General features: G+C 32.5%; 1 protein-coding gene and 1 pseudogene across 1 annotated transcript; one reads left to right on the top strand and one right to left on the bottom strand.

The window, feature by feature from the left end:
* Positions 1–5,536: 5,536 nt before the first annotated feature.
* Positions 5,537–8,159, top strand: LOC112709199 (heat shock protein 90-6, mitochondrial-like; annotated as a pseudogene).
* A 5,185-nt stretch (positions 8,160–13,344) lies between these two features.
* LOC112711019 (uncharacterized) lies at positions 13,345–16,452 on the bottom strand. The gene is made up of 9 exons (XM_025763547.3): positions 16,066–16,452; positions 15,901–15,960; positions 15,707–15,754; positions 14,977–15,109; positions 14,765–14,841; positions 14,110–14,208; positions 13,955–14,025; positions 13,763–13,853; positions 13,345–13,646 (listed from the first exon to the last, which is right to left on the bottom strand). The coding sequence occupies exons 1-9, from the start codon at positions 16,282–16,284 to the stop codon at positions 13,536–13,538; spliced, it is 909 nt and encodes a 302-aa protein (XP_025619332.1). The 5' UTR covers positions 16,285–16,452; the 3' UTR covers positions 13,345–13,535.
* Between the last annotated feature and the right edge of the window lie 3,484 nt (positions 16,453–19,936).

The raw sequence follows: 19,936 nt of genomic DNA, 5'->3' as shown, positions 1-19,936 counted from the left end.
AACATACTTTTTAGGTCTTAAAATAGCTAAATTTAATTCACCTTGATTCCATTAGATTTCTTGATATGTGTGTTAAGTGATTTCAGGTTTAGGAGATAAAGATTGGATTGAGGGAATGAAGGAAAAACATGTAGAAATGAAGAACTCATGAAGAAATGAAGGAATCGCAAAGTTGTCAATCCTGACCTCTTCACACTTAATCGATCATAACTTGATCTACAAAGATTCAAATGAGGTAGTTTTAGTTGCGTTGGAAAGCTAACATCTAGGGCGTCAAAATGATATAAATTTTGCCATAGTTGCCTGGCGTTTAAGAATGTGTACGTGTGATATACGTGTAGACATGGGAAACTGCACGTGACTCACTAAAGGCAACTTGTGGCCAGCGATTTTTAAAGCATTCTGGGCCCAATCCAACTCATTTTTGATGCTATTTAACCTAATGCTTGAAGGGGGATGAGTTACTTAGTCATTAGGTAGTATAGAATTAGTTAGAGTTTAGTTTTCATCATGCTTTAGTTAGTTTCTAGAGAGAGAAGCTCTCTCCTCTCTCTAGATTAGGGTTCTTGGTTCTTAGATCTAGATCTACCTTTTCTTCTCTTCTAATTTCCTTTTTCATCTTTAATTGTTCCCTTGTAGTTGTAGCATTCTACTTCCCTTGTAGTTTCTTTGTATTGTTAGTTGTAGTTTCTTTTGTAGATCTACATTTCTTCTTCATTGCAATTGGTAAGTTCTTTGTTGTTTCATAATTGTTTTGCCTTTCTATTGTTAATCTCTTGCTTTTGTAGTTGTACATTCCTTTAATTCTTGCAATTAATAATATTTGCCTTTATTACCTTCTATGTTTTTGTTAAAATGTTTCTTATAGTTATAAGGTAGATTTTGTTCCTCTTTACTTTGGTTGAGTAATTTGTGACTCTTGAGTTATCTAATTCCTTTGTTGATTGATAATTGGAAGTTGCTAATTGACTTGAATGTCACTAAAGCTAGTCTTTCATCTAGATGTAGCTAGGACTTGTGATATCAAGTTAATTCCTCCACTTGACTTTCCTTCATAATTAGAGGTTAACTAAGTGGGAGCAATACACAATTCTCATTAATTGATGATGATAATGCGGATAGGACTTCCACTTCTCATTCCTTACCAAGAGCTCTCTTAGTTGTTAGTCTATTTCTTTTGCCATTTACAATTCTTGTTTCTTATCTCAAAAACCCCAAAGATACTTCATAGCCAATAACAAGAACACTTCATTGTAATTCCTAGGGAGAACGACCCAAGGTTTGAATACTTCGGTTTATTTTTATAGGGGTTTGTTACTTGTGACAACCAAATGTTTGTATGAAAAGATTCTTTGTTGGTTTAGAAAATATACTTTCAACGAGATTTCATTTGTGAAATTCTTTACCACACAAAATCCGTTCATCACTCTACATGTTCTAGAGACAGGATCCTGTTCATAGTGTGTTGAATGACTGGACTGTCAGTGAAGACCACTCTCATTCCAGGTGAGAGATCTTCAGTGGGGATCTTCTTGCCCCTCCAGCCCTTAGGCACTTTCTTCTTACAGTCGTCCTTCTCAGAGCTTGATGATGGTTGCTGCACACCAAAGTTAGAGTTGGTGTCTGGGGGCTCTTTAGGCTCTGTACTGTGAGAAATGGTGGAAGCACTAAGTGCTTGTCAATTGTGCCTTCTTTAACTGATGTAGGGTGAGATTTATGAACCTTGAACACGAGATAGTCCTCATTCAATTGTGTCTTCTCCAAAGTTTCCAGGTACGCTCTTGGAATCCGCAATGCATTCTCTAGCTTTAGTTCAATGTTATCCGAGTCAGAACTCGCACGGAACCCATGTAGAACAAGGATGAATGTCACGGTTCACCCCCAATTCATTGAGATTGAATAACGAGAACGCATGAGAGAATAGAATCGGACATATTGAAATAGAAACAGTAATATTATTAATCCATGAGAATTAGCATAGCTCCTAACCCTAACTTAGGAGGTTTAGTTGCTCAAACCTTACAGAAAATAGTAATGTAATTTGAAAATAGGGTGAAAGAAGTTGAGGTCGAAGATCCTAAACATGGGTGATCTTCTCCTTTAAATACTAATCTAATAACTAGAGATTACAGAAATAAGATAAACTGGACTCTTAGTGCAAAAATCCACTTCTTGCGCCCACTTGGGGAGTGTTTGGGATGAGGTTGGGGTCACTCCACGTCTGGGACTCCTCTTGGGGCATTGGACGCCAAGCTTGCTCCCTTTTGGGCATCCAAACGCCATCTTTCTCCCTTTGGGGTGTTGAAACGCCAGGCAAGGGGTCTAGTGGGTGTTCAACGCCTGTTTTGGGCCATCATCTCCAAAGATAAGTATGAACTATTATATATTGCTGGAAAGCTCTGGAAGTTATCTTTCCAATGCCGTTGAGAGAGCATCAATTATTTCTCTGTAGCTCCAGAAATGCTCGTTCGAATGAACGGAGGTCAGAATCTGACAACATCTGCATTCCTTTCTCTGTCTCTGAATCAGGCTTTTCCAAAACTTGCCAAAATCACCCAAAATCACCTAAAAATAGAAGAAAAATACAAAAACTCAAAGTATCATCCAAAAAGGGATTTTCGCTCAAAAACCTACTAAAAATTAATAAAACTTAACAAAACATAACCAAAACACTATGAAAATAATGTCCAAAAGCATATAAAATATCCGCTCATCACTTATCAAATTCTAAATCCATAATCAAAAGAATGATGAGAGGACAGTTTCAAGATCAATTCCCATGATCCCTTTTCCAAGTTCTCATAGAATTCAAGTGAGATTCAAACTATTTCCCAATAGATTTGAATGCTTGTGATGAAGAATAAAATGCTCTCTTAGAACAACAAAGCTTGAATCAAGAAGAAGAGAAAGATAACATCAATTCATTATTATTCAACAGAGCTCCTCTCCTTAATGGAGGAGTTAACTCCTTATAATTGAAGAAAAGAAAAATGGGTTTGAAGTATGTATAAGAGAAGAATTGTGAAGAAGAAAAAGAGAATGTATGAAGAATGTGCCTAAAGAAATGGGTAGAGGTGCCCCAACAATATATCATCTATGGATATTTATATTACTCTAAAACTCAAATTCAAATGCAAACTAAATTCAAATTACATCAAATTCAATTTTCCTAACTATCTCTAGAAAATTCTTGCTTGTTAATGGGTCCTTTGTGATTTTGATTGATTGTGAATTGTGCCTTGGATGAAGGTTGGAGGCTACAAGGGAAGTGGTGTGTTTGTTGCCACACGCTGCACACATCAGTTTTTTTCACACTTCGTATTTTTCTATGAGAACTGGGTGTCATGCGTACGCATGAGGGATGCGTACGCATGACCTCCTTTTTTTTTAACCAAAGATAGGGAGACTCAAACCCGCAACCTCTAAGTGAGTATGGGGAGATTTTTCCATTTGAGCTATAGCTCGTTGGCTACGCTTGACCTCCTTTTCTGCTGCACTAGTTGTTGGTACACATGAGGGATGCGTACGCATGAAACTGGAGTCACCTCATTTGGAGCTTTGTAGCTCAAGGTTTTCTTGTTGGAGTATGAAGAGGTTAGGGTTATAAATTCTTTTTGAACTTCTCTTTGGTTTGTTTCCAACTTTTGACAACTTCCTTGCTTCTTCAAAGGTTTCTTTGATTATCCATCTTCTTCTTTGTTCATGCCTAACATCTTTCACTAATTTTCTATAATAATCAAAGCACAAGGCAACTCCAAGAAGTATTGATTAAAGCACAAAAAATCTCAATAAAAAGATAATTGAAATTGTCTAGATGATTTAAACCAAATAAAAAATAATTGTACACATCCTTTTGATATGGATAAGCTCGTCAAACTCATCTCTCTTGTTCGGGTGATATTGCTAAATTGCTAATTTTTTTTATGGATTAAAATTGCTAAACTTTTTTTTTCCTACGAAGTTGATACTCAGTAACTGAGATAGGGTCAATAGGTGTAGTTTGCATTCTATTAGCTTTTATCAAATTAGGCAAGCCCAATGCCCACGAATGCAACAAGCTAAATTTAAAATTAAAATTAAAGTTTACTGTCCAAACGAAAAAATTGGAAGTGAATGGGAATTGTGGGAGTTGAACTCGTGTACATGAATTGATATTGCAAAGTTTAATCAATTTGGCTAATTTTATCGAATTAAAGGCATTACTAATTTTTAATAAAACTTTGGAGGAGCTATAGCTCTCCTTTGCCCATGAAAAGCTCTGTGGAGTTGCATGACAATAAATATCAACTTAGCCTTATCATCTTAATCGTTTATAACATGATTTGCTATTATGTTATTTGGCTAAGTTAAATATTACAACTAGTTGGTTTATCTAATTTTAACCAAATCAAAAATTGAAACTAGTTAATTTATCAAATCACCATCTTGTCAACTTATTTCTTATGAGCTTATCAATTTGTATGTTTAGTAATTTTACCTTGCTATAATTGTTACTGCTTGTGTAGCTATTAGGGGTGTAAGTTATTGAATTGAACCAAAATTTACCACAAAATCGAACCAAAATTTACAACAACTGAATAAAAAACTAAAAAAATTGGTTTTTTTTTGTTTTTTTTCAAATTAAATCGATCGGTTCGGTTCAGTTTTCGGTTAGCTTGACAGAAACTGAACCAAACCGAAAAAGTAACTTAGTAATGCATTGAAATGAAAATTTTAGACATAACAAATGTGTTTGTTTTATGTTTAGTTGTTGGAATGAGTTGAAATTGTGTTGAATTTAAATGTAATGTAATGTTATTTTAGTTTATTGATTGTTTTGAACATCATTTTACTGAGATTAATTTTCTATTAGTTAGGATTTAAAAATAAAAAAATTGATCGAACCAAACCACTTTTGGTTCGGTTCAGTTGTTACATAGTCAGCAAACTGATTGATTGGTACTCTGTAAAAATTGAACCCATAACACCCCTAGTAGCTATACTTTTTTACTTCGAAGCCAAAAAGAATAATATTTGCTTACTCTTTTCACATTAACTACCATCTTCATTTAACTTCTTCAAGCTAAGTAGTTCTTCCCATAAGAACAGTCATTGCTCTGATTGATCGGAAAATTGGCATCCATCAGACTTCAAGATCCTCATAAACAAATACATTATGGGCAAAGCAGAAAAGACTAAACATTGTTGCATTCTGTAACATATCAGTGCAAATCTAGCTTGCAACATCCACACTGACAAGTATATTTCGACGACAACTTAGTGCATTACAACCAATTCCAAACTAACAAAACATTAATTTGAACATCTGGAAAAGATCATAATCTCCCACTCTTGAGATACATCCATAGTTGATGCTTGTGCTGTCAATCAAGGAAGTCAAGAATCGCACGATTCCGAATGGTGAATCATGCGAGTCGAGATACGAGTTCGGATCTTTGATTCAAATTGTTGGTTTGAATTACACATGCCTCAAAATGTTCGATTCAATGTCATTGTCATACGAGTTAAATCCAAATTGTGAATCGTAGCTCGAACAATGATTCAGACCGTGCTTAAGCATGAGGTCGCTACACAAGCACAAGGCCCTGGCAGCTGGTGGTGGAAAGCAAATGAAGAGGGTTCCGCGTGGATGTTCTTTGACCAGCAAGTAAAGCAAGCAAAGAATTTTCAAGAAGCAGGGAACCACAAGGTATCTTTTTTTGTTTTTGACATTAGAACGATTATCTATGAAATTAGGGAAGAGTGTTGTGTGATGCGATGTTTTTGTTGGGCTCTAAAAGGCCCACGAAAGAAAAATTCAAGCATCGAAACAGACAAACAGTGCATTCTACTTATTTTCAGTGTGAATACTTTTTTTAATTATATTTAAGATTTTATCCGGAATTATCTTTACTTTTTAGAGTATATATGACTTGAGTAATGATTTATATTATTGCTTTTGTATTTTTTATGTAAAATATTATATATTGTATGTTTTTTAATCTTACGATTCCAAACCATATACAATTAACTATTCAAATTTTGGCCTAAAGATTCGATTTATAAATTACGATTCAATAACCTTGTTGTCAATTAGAAACAAACCCAAACATGAGAATACAAGCGACATCATTAATAAATTGTGCCTCAAATTTCTAAAGGCTCATATGTTTATCAACAAATACTTGAAGTTACAACCAATACCGTACAGTAACACTATAAAGTTTACCGTCGTTAACGTAGATTAAAAAAATCATGAATAAAAGACAAATAGGTCCTTGACTTTTTAAGATGATGAAATTTTCGTTCCTCAAGATTGGAAAATACATTTCGACCCCTTACGTTTTAAAACGACTGACAATTATACCCCTCCGTCCATTTTGAACCAAAAACGACAACGGAGCCAGCTAAAATGGAGGAGTGGAGAATGACGTGCCCGTTACACTTGCTGCTGAAGTGGATTGGGACAAATTATTAGTGAACAAATTCGTCCCTTAATGGCCAAAACAACGCCATAAACATGAGTGAGCCCTATTTCATCAAAATGCAAGGTGGAAGTCATGGCCGCTGCTAGTGTGATCGTCCATGAAAGAGTGAGGGGGTTCTTCATCTTGCTTATCCTTTTTTCCATGTTTCATGAAGGTGCGGATTATGAGGAAACGTTTAGTTCGGAAAGCTTTTGACATGATTTTGGGGATATGTATGAGTCATAACAGGGAGTTATGTTCATATTTTGACGAATTTTAGTTGTACACATTCTGCCATTATCCCATTCTACATAGGATAAATTGTGTTAACTTAGATTCACTAATACTATCCGTATGTCTATATGTGTTTATTGGTTTGACCAGATGTCTTGCTTTGTATGCAGGACTATGAGAAGTTCTGGGAGAATTTTGGCAAACATTTGAAACTGGGTTGTATTAAAGATCGTGAGAATCACAAACGCATCGCTCCATTGCTTAGGTTTTTCTCATCCCAAAGTGAAGAAGAACTGATCAGCTTAGATGAATATGTTGAGAACATGAAGCCTGATCAAAAAGATATTTATTACATTGCAGCCGATAGTGTGAATAGTGCAAAGAACACACCTTTCTTGGAGAGACTTGCAGAGAAGGATCTTGAAGTATAAGTTTGTTTTCTTTCCTAAGTATATAACTTTGTATGGATTAATTATATCATTTCTTAATATTGGTGTTTGTGATTTTTTCTTAGGTACTGTTTCCAGTGGATCCAATTAATGAGGTTGCTATTCAAAACCTCAAGTCATATAAGGAAAAGAATTTTGTTTATATTAGCAAGGAAGACTTGGATCTATGTATGTTCCTATTGCGTGGTGTATGGGAATAACATATCCCAAATGCTTGATATACTTCATGTTTTAGGAAAATGCTCATTTAGTCAACGGTATCAGCATTTTCATCAACCAAATATATAGTAGTCCTTGTTTTTCAGTGGATTCATCATGGCTTGGTTCTTCTTTATAGCTAGTTAAATTTGATTTGTTGTTTCTACAGGTGATAAGAATGAAGAAAGGGAAAAGGACATGAAACAAGAATTCGGCCAAACTTGTGACTGGATTAAGAAACATTTGGGGATAAAGTTGCAAGTGTGCAAATTTCAAACAGACTAAGCTCTTCACCCTGTGTTCTGGTGTCAGGAAAATTTGGTTGGCTGCAAACATGGAAAGGTGGGTCTTCCTTTCTACCATATACTTAATGACAAATTTTGAGGATTTTACATAACAAATTAACAATGTACTCTACGTAATTTTCAAGCTGCATTCAAAACAAACCCTGATGATCAAGATGCCCTCAGAGCTATTGACCTTCTCTATGATGCAGCTTTGGTTTCCAGTGGTTTTACAATAAGTTCATTAGCTCGGTTAATACTATTGCTTTGAAAGTCATTGAAGTTGAGTTGTTAATGTGATCAAGGTGCTGCATATATTGGCTATTTTAACTTTACGTGTGACATTATTTCTTGATGTGCTTGTATGTGCGCAGCCTGATAATCCATCGCAGCTTGGAGGGAAGATATATGACATGATGGGTATGGCTCTAACCGGTAAATGGTTTGCATATTCTGGTCAATCTTATCCCACAAGAACCCAGCCCCATGTCCCTGAAATTGTAGAAGCTGAGTTAGTTGACCCTGCTGAGGCAAGCAGTCAGAAATGATCAAGAATTATAAGCATGTATATATCATGCTATCTAGACTGAAGTGAACCCGCATAATTCCACGACAACGGCAATGGAAACCATCACAGAATGTTTAATGGTCTTACATGAAATAGAAAAACAAGAAAATTGCAAAAGTCAAAGAGTGAAAACGGCAATGGAAACCATCACAGAAAGTTTAATGGTCTTTCATGGACGATCGCACCAGCAGTGGCCATGACTTCCACCTTGCATTTTGATGAAATAGGGCTCACTCATGCTTACGGCGTCGTTTTGGTCATTAAGGGACGAATTTTTCCACTAATAATTTGTCCCAGTCCACTTCAACAAGTGTAATGGACACATCATTCTCTACTCTTCCATGTCAGTTGGCTCCGTTGCCGCTTTTGGCCCAAAATAGACACAGGGATACAATTGTCAGCCATTTTAAAACGTAAGGAATCGAAATGTATTTTCCAATCTTGAGGGACGAAAATGTCCTCGTCTTAAAAAGTCGGAGACCTATTTGTCTTTTACTCAAAAATCATTAGCAAACGACAAGAAGTTAATTAATTAACCAAATCCACCACGTGTGGCAATAGCGTTTGAGGTCAACAAGACAACAATACAGCATTATTACAGCAACCATAAATGCAACTCCACCGTAAACCCTAACATACAACCTGGCTCCTAAATGTCTAAAAGAGAGTTATAGGTCATCGGACTCCTAAACAATAAAATCATTGAAATTTAATAATCTCCATTTATAGAATTTGACAAATTAATTGTAACATGCAATTTGATTTCTTCCCGTGAATAAACAATAAAAATAAGTATTCATACATATGCAGATTGTGCACATATCATAAAGTTTTCACATTAAAGAATTTAGCTGCAAAGATGAAAGGAATTCAACCAAAAGATGTTAGCTTAGTACTTGTTTGGATTAGCTTATTTAAAGAAAGAAACGCTTAAAAAAAATACTTTTACAGGATTATATATACATTTGTACACAATGTTTTAGAAAGTACTTTACGAAAAAAAAGCAAAAAAACTTTAATTTTAAACAATAAATATGTTGCTTTTTTAAAAAACCAAAATTCAAAGAAGATTTTAATCAATTATCTATTAAAAAGGAATTAATCTCTACGTACAAGTCATTTAACCAGACAAGTTCAACAAAGTCATTTATACTCGCGCGCATATTTTACTTCGCGCCCCTGCTACACTTTCGTTATCGTTACCACCACCTCCTCTTCCACTTTTTCCTCCTTCTTTTCTTATTGGGATTTCTTTTTCTCCTTCTTTTTCCTCCTTCTCCTCCATCTTTTTCATCATCATGATCATCATTGTTATAGTCATCATCGTCTTCTTCTTATACGTATTGTTGTTATTGTTATCATTGTTATTGTTATCGTTATCATAGAAATTTTGACATATTGATGACTTTTCCTGATCCAAATTAGGATGTGTTTTTATTGATAATTCAATTATTTTGTGTGTTGTTTTCAAACTGAGTTTGTGTATCGCAATCATTAAATAATTTTGGAGCATTTCTGAGTTAATTGCGATTTGTAGCTAAATTTCCGGTAAAAATTAAGAAATTTATATGTTATTGTTATGAAATTTCGGGTATTTTTATTCTGATAAGTTTTGCATAATTAAAAAGACTTCCTTTTCCTCCTCATCTTTTACTGTTTCTTCCTTTTCATTATTATCATCATTTTTTTTCTTATTCATCTTTTCCTTCTTGTTTTACCTTCTTGTTTCACTTTCTTAGCAATAATAAAAACAAAAACAAAAATCAAACAAAGAATAAGAAGAAACACATAATGCTGTAAAATTACTTAGAAAAGGATGAACATACATTCATTCAACTAAAAAAAGAAAGAAAAAAGAAAAAATACAACATTAAAAAAATATTTTTACGCATTTGTAGCAAAATTTTAGTGTAAAAACTAAGAATTTTATGTGTCATTGTTAAAAAATTTCAATGTATTTTTATTCTAATTTCAGAATTAATTGAGGTGTATTCCGAAAATAAGCTTAGACTAAAATTGTATCTTATTTAGATTCAGAATGCACCGAAATTAAATTTAGAATACACCAAAATTACTTAATGATAACTCTCAATGCACCGAATTAATTAATGATAATCCTCTTAAAATCTTGTGTAACAATTAAAAATTTTGGTGTCAAAATTGAGAAGCTTCTGTATTCATCATTATCATCTTCTTTTCTTGTTCATCTTTTTCTTCTTATTTTACTCTTTTACTAAGAATAGAAAAAAATCAAATGAAGAAAAAAAGAAACACATAATACCGTAAAATTATTAGAAAGGGGATGAATCAACATTCATTCAACCAAAAAAAAAGAAATAAAAAAAAGAAAAATAAAAAAATACAGCATTAAAAAAAATGTGTATTTGTAGCAAAATTTTGGTGTAAAAACTAAGACATTTTGTGTTATTGTTAAGAAATTTCGGTGTATTTATATTCTGATAAATTTTCTATAATTCAAAAGTCTTCCTCTTCTTCCTCCGCATCTTTTGCTACTGCTTCTTCTTCTTTTTCATCATCATCATCATCTTCTTTTTTTTATATTCATCTTTTTCTTCTTGTTTTAACTTCTCAAGTTTCTTCTTGTTTTACTCTCTTAACTAGAATAAAAAGAAATCTAACAAAGAAGAAAAAGAAACACATAATACTGAAAAATTACTTGGAAGATGATGAATCTACATTCATTCAACTAAAAGAAAAAAAGAAATAAGTTGGATGTCTTTTTGAACACACATTGTATGATATAATAAAAAATAATAGTGGTGTATTTTGGTTTGTGTTTCGGTGTATTTTGTTTGTCTTTTGGTATATTTCTTGTGAATTAAGGTGTATTTGTTGTTGTCGTCCTCTTTATGCTATAACTAGACAACAAAATATTGTTATTGTGCTTATGATGTTATTTTGTACATATTTGAGTGATTTACAACTGTTTTTATCCATTTATCAAGAATTTTGTTCATCAATTTGTTGTAACAAACTATAGAATTTTGTTTTAGTGCTTCTGGTATTATTTTATGCATGTTTCATTGAGTTGCATGTCTTTTTAAACTCGCATTGTATAATGTAATAAAAAAATAAAAGCTGTGTATTTTGGTTTGTATTTTGGTGTATTTTGTTTGTCTTTCGGTGTATCTCGTGTGAATTGAGGTGTACTTAGTGCTGTTATCTTTTTTATGCTGTAACTAGACAACATAATATTTTTATTGTGTTCTTATGTTATTTGTACATATTTGAGTGATTTACAACTGTTTTTTATCTATTTATCAAGAATTTTGTTCATCAATTTCTTGTAACAAATCATAGAATTTCGTTCTAGTGCTTCTGGTATCATTTTATTCATGTTTCATTGAGTTTCATGACTTTTTGAATTCATATTGTATGATGTAATAAAAAATAATAGCTGTATATTTTGGTTTGTATTTCGGTGTACTAAGTATGTCTTTTGGTGTATTTTATGTGAATTGAGGTGCACTTGTTGCTATCATCCTCTTTATCTTGTAACTAGACAACAAAATATTGTTATTGTACTTCTAATATTATTTTGTATATATTTGAGTGATTTGCAACTGTTTTGTCCATTTATCAGGAATTTTGTTCATCGATTTTTTGTGACGACTATAGAATTTGTTCTAGTGCTTCTGGTAATATTTTATGCATGTCTTTTTGAACTCATATTGTTTTACTCTCTTAACAAAAATAAAAACAAAAAAAATCAAACAAAAAAAGAAGAAACACATAAAATTGTAAATTTATTTGGAAAAGGATGAATCTATATTCATAATTTTTTATTTAAATTAAATAAATATAATATTTACCGATTTAAATAAACGTGCAAGTATTTACCAAAACACGCTTCTAGTCACATCTCAGATACAGTGGGGAAAACCAAAAAATGAACATATCTCGGATGCACTGACCCCGTTCTGTGATACGGGGCATGCCAGTCATATCTCGGAATGGGGTCAGTGCATTCGAGATATGTTCATTTTTGGGTTTTTCTCACTGTATCTGAGATGCAACTAGAAACGTATTTCAGTAAATACTTGCACGCTTATTTAAATCGGTAAATATTATATTTATTTAATTTAAATAAAAAATTCCTACATTCATTCAACTAAAAGAAATAAAGAAATAAAAAAAGAAAAGGATGAATAGGTCCTTGACCTTTTGATCTACAGACATTTAAGTTCTCAAAGATTTGAAAATACATTTAAATACCTGACTTTTTCAAAATCTGGACATATTGATCCCTCATGTTCATTTGGGTCTGTCAGACTCAACGAAAAAATTAAACGTGACTCCTGTTATACTGACCTGATTGATACCGATGCACACATGAGAGAGTTTTTAAATTTGGACAAATTATACTCAGGGTTCAATACGTCCAAATTTTGAAGAGGTCAGGGACTTAGATGTATTTTTAAGTTCTCAAGAATTTAAATGTCCATAGACCAAAAAGTTAGGGATCGATTTGTCATTTTCTATAAAAAAAATGAAGAAAAAAATTCATTAATGAAAATATTTATGTGCTTGTAGCAAAATTTTGGTGTAAAAATTAAGAAATTTGTGTTTTTGTTAAGAAATTTCAGTATATTTTTATTTTGATAAGTTCTGCATAATTTAAAACTTTTCCTCTTCTTCCTCCTCATCTTCTGTTGCTTCTTTTTCTTTAGCTTCTTATTTCATTTTTCCATAATTCTTTTTTAGAGAAAAAAATCAAACAAAGAATAAAAAAATACATAATGTTGCAAAATCAATAGAAAGAGGAGGAGGAAAAAAATTGCAGCAACAACAGCAGCAATAAAAAAAACGACAGAGGATGAAACACGCAAAGAAGAAGAAGAAGAAGGATCGCAAAGAAAAAAGAATAGGCGGAGGAGGAGGAAAAATGCGGGACACAAACGTTGGAGGAGGAATGCGGGACACAAGTAAGAAGAAGAAACACGAAGCAGAATAGCGTGATTTCACATACGCTTTATGTGAGTTTTGTTGGGTTAACGTTAACTTGTTTAAACTTGTTTGTTAAAAAAGCTTGTATATATAGTAGGACTGATTAGAAAAAGTACTTATATTTGCTATCCAAACAAAACTTGTTTTTTCTATTAAAAAAATATTTTTATATAAAATATAAAAAATAATAAATACTATTAAAAATCCAAACAAGACCATATAATATGTATTAAATTTTACATTAAACAGAATACATATAGCTATAGTGTGGTTTTCGCAACTATATGATGAGTTTGTAACTTTACAATGATTGTATTCTACGAAAGAACCTAATAGTGCATCTCTATTACCTCACCACCACATACAATTAGAAGCAAAACTGAGAAGCTCAATCTTTCTTTGATCTTAGTTGTATCCCAAGTAGAACAAGCCCAACTGTTGTGAATGCAGACAGGACCGTGGAACAGTAGAATAGAGCAAGCAAGGCTCCCCTTAAAGACTATATGAAATACAGCAAATATTTGCAAATTTTCGGCATCAGAAATTAGAATAGAGTTTAACACTTAACAAAACCATGTGAACCTATACTGTGAGTGAGAAGTTATTTTAAAGCACCTTAGCGAGCAGCAGTGCATTGTCATTTGCGTACTGCAAGGAACTCTCTGGAATGTTTTCAATTCCATTAGCTATTTCAAATGAAAGGATCCTGTGTTCAAAGTTGAAATAAATTATACAAGAATTGGGTTCTCCTGTGTCAGCCTTATTTCTTATAATGAAAGATAAAAAAGTTTAATGTGCAAAACATACCCAAAAACAACTCCAATTACCGCACCGATATTAGCGTTGTCTGGTGTTATTTCAAGCTGCAATTCTCCGAACTGCAGTTGCCAAAGGAATTACTGATTTTGCAGTTTAACAGTAATAGTTTCTTATTCAGAAACTGGAAGTAATAAATTTCTGACCTTCAGCATCCTAGCTGCTTCTTTCGGTTGTTCATCTATTCTTGCAGAAGTTGAAATAGCTGATAGAGCTTTCCCAGCTGTGATCATTGCTTTTGCAATCTATGATGGTTAAACATTGCCATATAGTGTGTCATCAGACAAAAACTAATACTGCTCATTCATTGGCTTTTATCTGTCAGTATCATATTTTGATACATCTTTGCACCGTGACTAGTATGGTAGTAAGTGCTAATCCTCATCTATCAATACACTTCAATGCTTTGTATGGTTGCATTAGCTTATTTTGTGAACAAAACAGCTTATAATCAAAGATATTTGCAAGAGTGATTTCAGAGAAACATAACAAAAACCAAACATTGCTAAAATCAAACAAGGAACTGATTACAGAGAAAAACTTTATGGTACCTACTTTCCGGGCCTTTCTCTTTCGGTCCTAATATTAGCCTAATATCCTAAATTTGATACAATACATGTTTCAAACGAGAACATCATTAACACTAAAAGAACTGAGAAAAGAGCAAAACCCAGAATGCTTCATTCTGATTAAATATCAGTCACTTATTCACCCAAAAATGTCAACCATTTTTTTTTTATTCACTTAAGGATAAAGATTATTGAAGCCTGACCCATCAGCACAATTTTGAAGTGTTAATACCTTTTGTGGCTCACCTTGGCCATACTGACCCATTGACTGGAACCTTCTTCCAGCAGATACCAACCGCTTGCCAAGTGCTAAGCAACAAAGAGAACAAAGAGACCTTCAACTTCAAGCCATGCCCTCCTTTATTTCGTAGTGAGGAGGTTGTTTGGACGATCATCCTATCAAAAACCACATTGATATCTTTTGTTATTCATCTATGGGCTTACCTGATTTGGCACTGCCTGTCAAATTCTCCTCCATAGAAGGAAGCTTGGTCAATAAAGAGTAGGAAGCTGACGTGTCGCCACGTTCCCATGCCCGGGTGATGTTTAGCAGTATTTCCCCCAACTCTTGCCCACACTGAGTAAGTACATTATTCCCCATTAAATAAATACGCCATTATCAGAAGTGGGATCGAGAATCAAAGACTATCCATTCTATTCTGAATTGGTAAATACATCAAAGTACCAAACACAATAGAATAAGAAGCAATCAAAAATTGATTAACGGGGATACATGTGATTTTTTGTAAAACTCAAATGCTTCAACATAACTTGTAACAGGTATAATAGGTCTAATTATCCTATATTAGTAGAGTTTAACCTTTTTAATTTACAGTTAGTAGAGTTGAACTTTTGCCTTTTTGGTGGTTAGTAGCGTTGAGCTTGGCAATACGAGAAAGTAGTATCAATTACAGGCATAAGTAATTGTAAACTGTTATAATGAGAATGTAGTTTGAACTTCATTCTGAATGTTATCTTCTCTATTTTACCCATGAATCAATATTTCAGACGGTGAATTTGTAATTCAAAGATGGAAATTTTAGCATAAAATAAGACTCCCCGGAAAAGGGGGGGGGGGTGGTTTAAAATTCTACCCTTATGTTTGATCAATGAATTCTACTTGTGTGCTTTGCTCTTGAAAAGGATAAACAGTGAATAGTATTTAAGTACCAACCTCGTCCAAGACTGGTCCCTTTGATAGATCGAATGCGGCATCGTTCAGCTGCACAAATCACAAATACAACTCGAAAGGAACATTTATTTATTTAATTTGCTTTTATTTAATCAATAAAATGTCAAAAATAAATAAATAAATAAATAAGCAACGTGTAGAGTGCAGAGAGAAGGAATGATGTCGAGGGCACTCACATCCAAACGAAGATCCCGGGGAAGCTGAGCGAAGTAATCAGAAGGAAGATCAAAACTGTCCTGCAACGGAAACGCGAGGGAAATTAAGGCACCTAAACTCATATAAAACAGAAAAGAAAGAGTTTAAAGCGAGAAATAAAGAAATTGAGAAAATGAAGGGCTTACGGCAATATGTTGGAGAAGCGCGGAGGGATCAGGTTCGATGGATTTGGAATTGGAGGAGTCAGACTGGGTTAAAGCGAAGCGCACTGAGAGAGGTTTCGTGATGAAGTTGGTTTTGGTGGAAGTGGTGAATTTGAGTGAGGTCAGGGAAGTAATTTGGTGTGCTCTCTGTTGAGACAATTTAGAGAGAGGAGGACGGAGATGAAGCCAAGCTGAAGCCATTGTTTTCTTTTCTGTTTTCTTCTTCTTCTTCAGTGCAACACACGCTCACCACACAAAATTTAAATCTGCGTGTGGATTGTCTGTAACTGTTAGAGCATCCGCTAGTTATAACTTCAATTTCATTTTCATCCATCAAATGAAACCCGCATCAGTATTTGCGGGGATCATAAATAATGATTTGTAAATTAAAACGAAATTTATCACTAATGGTTTAATATTCAGTTTTAATTTAATTAAAATTTAAAATGATTTTTAATTATTTTATTAAGATAATTATACAAATAGTAAAATTTTATTTTATTTTTTAAATGATAACTAAGTTGAGAGTAGTTTTTTTTTTAAATACTAGTTTTATTTCACTTATGAATTTTAAAAGTTCTTGTGAAGGTTGAATTATTTTAACTTGAAAAATTGATACCAGTTGTAACATATTTTGTAAATGCATGATTCTTATTCTATGAATTATTTGTCTAATTTTATAGATTCTTTTATTTTTAATATTTTCTTTAACACTTCTTAACGATTTATTGATTTTAGTATTACTTATCAATTTTTTAATTTTGATTTTTTTTTAATTTTTCTATTTCTACTATTAATTCTAAAGATTTAATTGTTAATCTTCTTATTTTCATTGCTATTGCCTTCATTCTTATTTTCATTTTTCTTCTAATAATCTTTAAAGAAATAAATTTCATTTGAAATTCTTTCATATTATAAGCATATAAATAATAACTAAAATAATAAAGAATAATGATTATAAGAAAAGAAGGAATAAGATAGTAAACTTATAGAGATGAACTTGTACTATTATTTATTGTAAAGTTGATACAATCTTAAAGATGATTACAAATATTTCAGAAAATATAAGAATAGAGAGAGTTTTAGAGCTTTCAAGTTTTTTATGATCCTAAAGTGAATGAGGCTTTTAGTATTTATAAATCTCAAGTGATTACTATTTGGTTACTATTTGCCGACATTTATTGTTTTGCTGACATTTACTGTTTGCTTTTGCTGTTTTGATGACATTTATTATTTGCATTTTTTTTTACAAAGTTCATTTTTTTATTGGACTTTTACATTATTTTCATATATGTTTCTTATTGTTTTGCTATTATATTTGAAAAGGGTCTTGAGAATCTTGAAAGTAAAGAGCTGGACTAGATTGCTTGTAATGATTTCTGGATATCTTTTTTTGATGTTGCTTCTGTTAGGGCTGCCATAATTTGTTGTTTCTGTTCTAAGAATAGGGATTCTTTTTTATATTCGTTAACATTATTGCTCGTAGCTGATATGACAGGGTGTTTTTGTGAAGTTGTTAACCACTGATCAATGGCTGTTTTTCTTAATAAATTCAAATCATATTTGTTCCACTATTTGAATTTTATTACTCTTACTAAATATTGTATGCTGGGATATTCTTCAAATGCTACTGAGTCATATTCCCATGTTAAGATCCAGCTAATTCCCATGGCTGCTATGAATGATATGAATTTGTATTTGGATAGGAATGATGATTTATTTTAAAAACATTCATAAGCCAAATTGGCTTCTTTTGGGAAGAAGTCTTTTAGTGGTCCAAAGGTCTGAAATCATGATTAGAATCAATTTAAAAATTGTAATGATATTCTTTTTCTGAAGATGAACCAAGAGTGAGGACTTGGTGCTAGGTATAACATATGATTCCACGATTCTTGATAATCATAGTAAGTATAATTTTGGGGTTCAAACTTCAATGAGAAACTCTTAGATTGATATAGAAGTAATTCCCACTCTTGTAAGGATAATATCTTCATGATTTATATTTTCGAATAAATGGGCTGTTTGGTATTAGGATCCTAATAATGTGTTAATTCGATAAATCCGGTGTCTACTAATATGAATTAATAAAATTTTTGGATTTTTTGTAAATTGGTAGGAATGTAATGAAAAGTGTTTGGGAAAATGGTTTTGTATAGGTTTTTATATCGTTTTTGAACCAGTCCTTTTCATTGGTTAATATTCTAATGGGATTAGGTTTTTCATAATATGAAAACTGTTCTTTTAATGGTTGGATTTTGTACAGATCTGATAGTTGTAATAAGTTAAATTTGTTGTTTGTAGTAATTTCAAAGCTTTTATATGGTAATGAAGACTCTTTTACAACCTGTGACATAGTCATAGGCCTTAATGATAATGCTTTTGCGGGTAAAGGAGTAATTGGTAATTATTTTTCTTATTTTTGGTAAAGAGGCTGACCATAATCTTTACTGGAAGCTATTTTTTGATTCATTTTTTTCCTGCAAAAATTCACGAGTAAGAAAGTCAGGAAGTGAATTTAGTTCACCCTTTATATGTTCAATAGTAAAATCAAAACATGATAGAATAACCTGCCACCTTGTAAAAATCCGGTTTCAAAACAAATAATTGCAAGGTGGCAGGCTATTCTATCATGTTTTGATTTTACTATTGGACATATAAAAGACGAACTAAATTCACTCCTTGACATTCTTACTCGAGAATTTTTGCAGGGGAAAAATAAATCAAAAAACAATTTCCAATGAAGTTTATGGTTAGCCTTTTGACCAAAAACAAGAAAGACAATTACCAATTACTCCTTTACCCGCAAAAGCATTATCATTAAGGCCTATGACTATGTCACAGGTTGTAAAAGCATCTTCATCATCATTACCATATAAAAGTTCTGAAATTACTACAAGCAACAAGTTTACCTTATTACAACCATGAGATCTGTACAAAATCCAACCATTGAAAGAATAGTTCCGTATTATAAAAAACCTAAGCCCATTAGAATATTAACCATTGAAAAGGACTGGTTCAAAAAAGATAGAAAAATCCTATACAAAATCAATTTTCCAAACACTTTTTATTACATTCCTACCAACCTACAAAAAAAATCCAAAAATTTTATGAATTCATATTAGTAGACACTGGATCTATCGAATTAATACATTATAAGGATCACAATACCAAACAACCCATTTATTCGAAGATAAAAATCATGAAGATATTATCCTTACAAGAGTGGAAATTACTCCCATATCAATCTAAGAGTTTCTCATTGAAGTTTGAACCCCATAATTATACTTACTATGATTATCAAGAAGTGTGGAATCATATGTTATACCTAGCACGAAGCCCTCATTCTTGATTCATCTGATTCAGAAAAGGAATATCATTACAATTTTTAAAATAGTTCCAATCATGATTTCAGACCTTTGGACCACTAAAAGACTTCTTCCCAAAAGAAGCTAGTTTGGCTTATGAGTATTTTAAAAATAAATCATTATTCCTACCCGAATACAAATTCATATCATTCATAACAACCATGAAAATTAGCTGGATCTTAACATGGGAATATGACTCAGCAGTAGTTGAAGAATATCTCAGTATACAATATTTAGTAAGAGTAATAAAAATCAAATGGTGGAACAAATATGATTTGAATTTATGAAGAAAAATAGTCATTGATCAATGCTTAACAGCTTCACAAAAACACCCTGCCATATCAGCTACGTGCAGTAATGTTAACGAATATAAATAAGAATCTTTATTCTTAGCACAAAAACAACAAATTATGGCAGCCCTAGCAGCAGCATCATTAGCAGAAGATATCCAGAATTCATTACAAGCAATCCAGGCCGTACCTCTTGGA

This window comes from Arachis hypogaea, chromosome 9 (genome assembly GCF_003086295.3).
Source record: "Arachis hypogaea cultivar Tifrunner chromosome 9, arahy.Tifrunner.gnm2.J5K5, whole genome shotgun sequence".
NCBI lineage: Eukaryota > Viridiplantae > Streptophyta > Magnoliopsida > Fabales > Fabaceae > Arachis > Arachis hypogaea.
Note: the sequence above shows the minus strand (reverse complement) of the source record. Positions and strands in the feature narration are given on the sequence as shown.

Coding starts and splice junctions, on each gene's coding strand:
- LOC112711019 (XM_025763547.3), bottom strand. CDS start 16,284: ATGGCTTCAGCTTGGCTTCATCTCCGTCCTCCTCTCTCTAAATTGTCT. Junction 14,842..14,976: donor GACAGGCAGTGCCAAATCAG/GTAAGCCCATAG, acceptor TTTGTTGCTTAG/CACTTGGCAAGCGGTTGGTA. Junction 13,854..13,954: donor GTAATTGGAGTTGTTTTTGG/GTATGTTTTGCA, acceptor CTTTGAACACAG/GATCCTTTCATTTGAAATAG.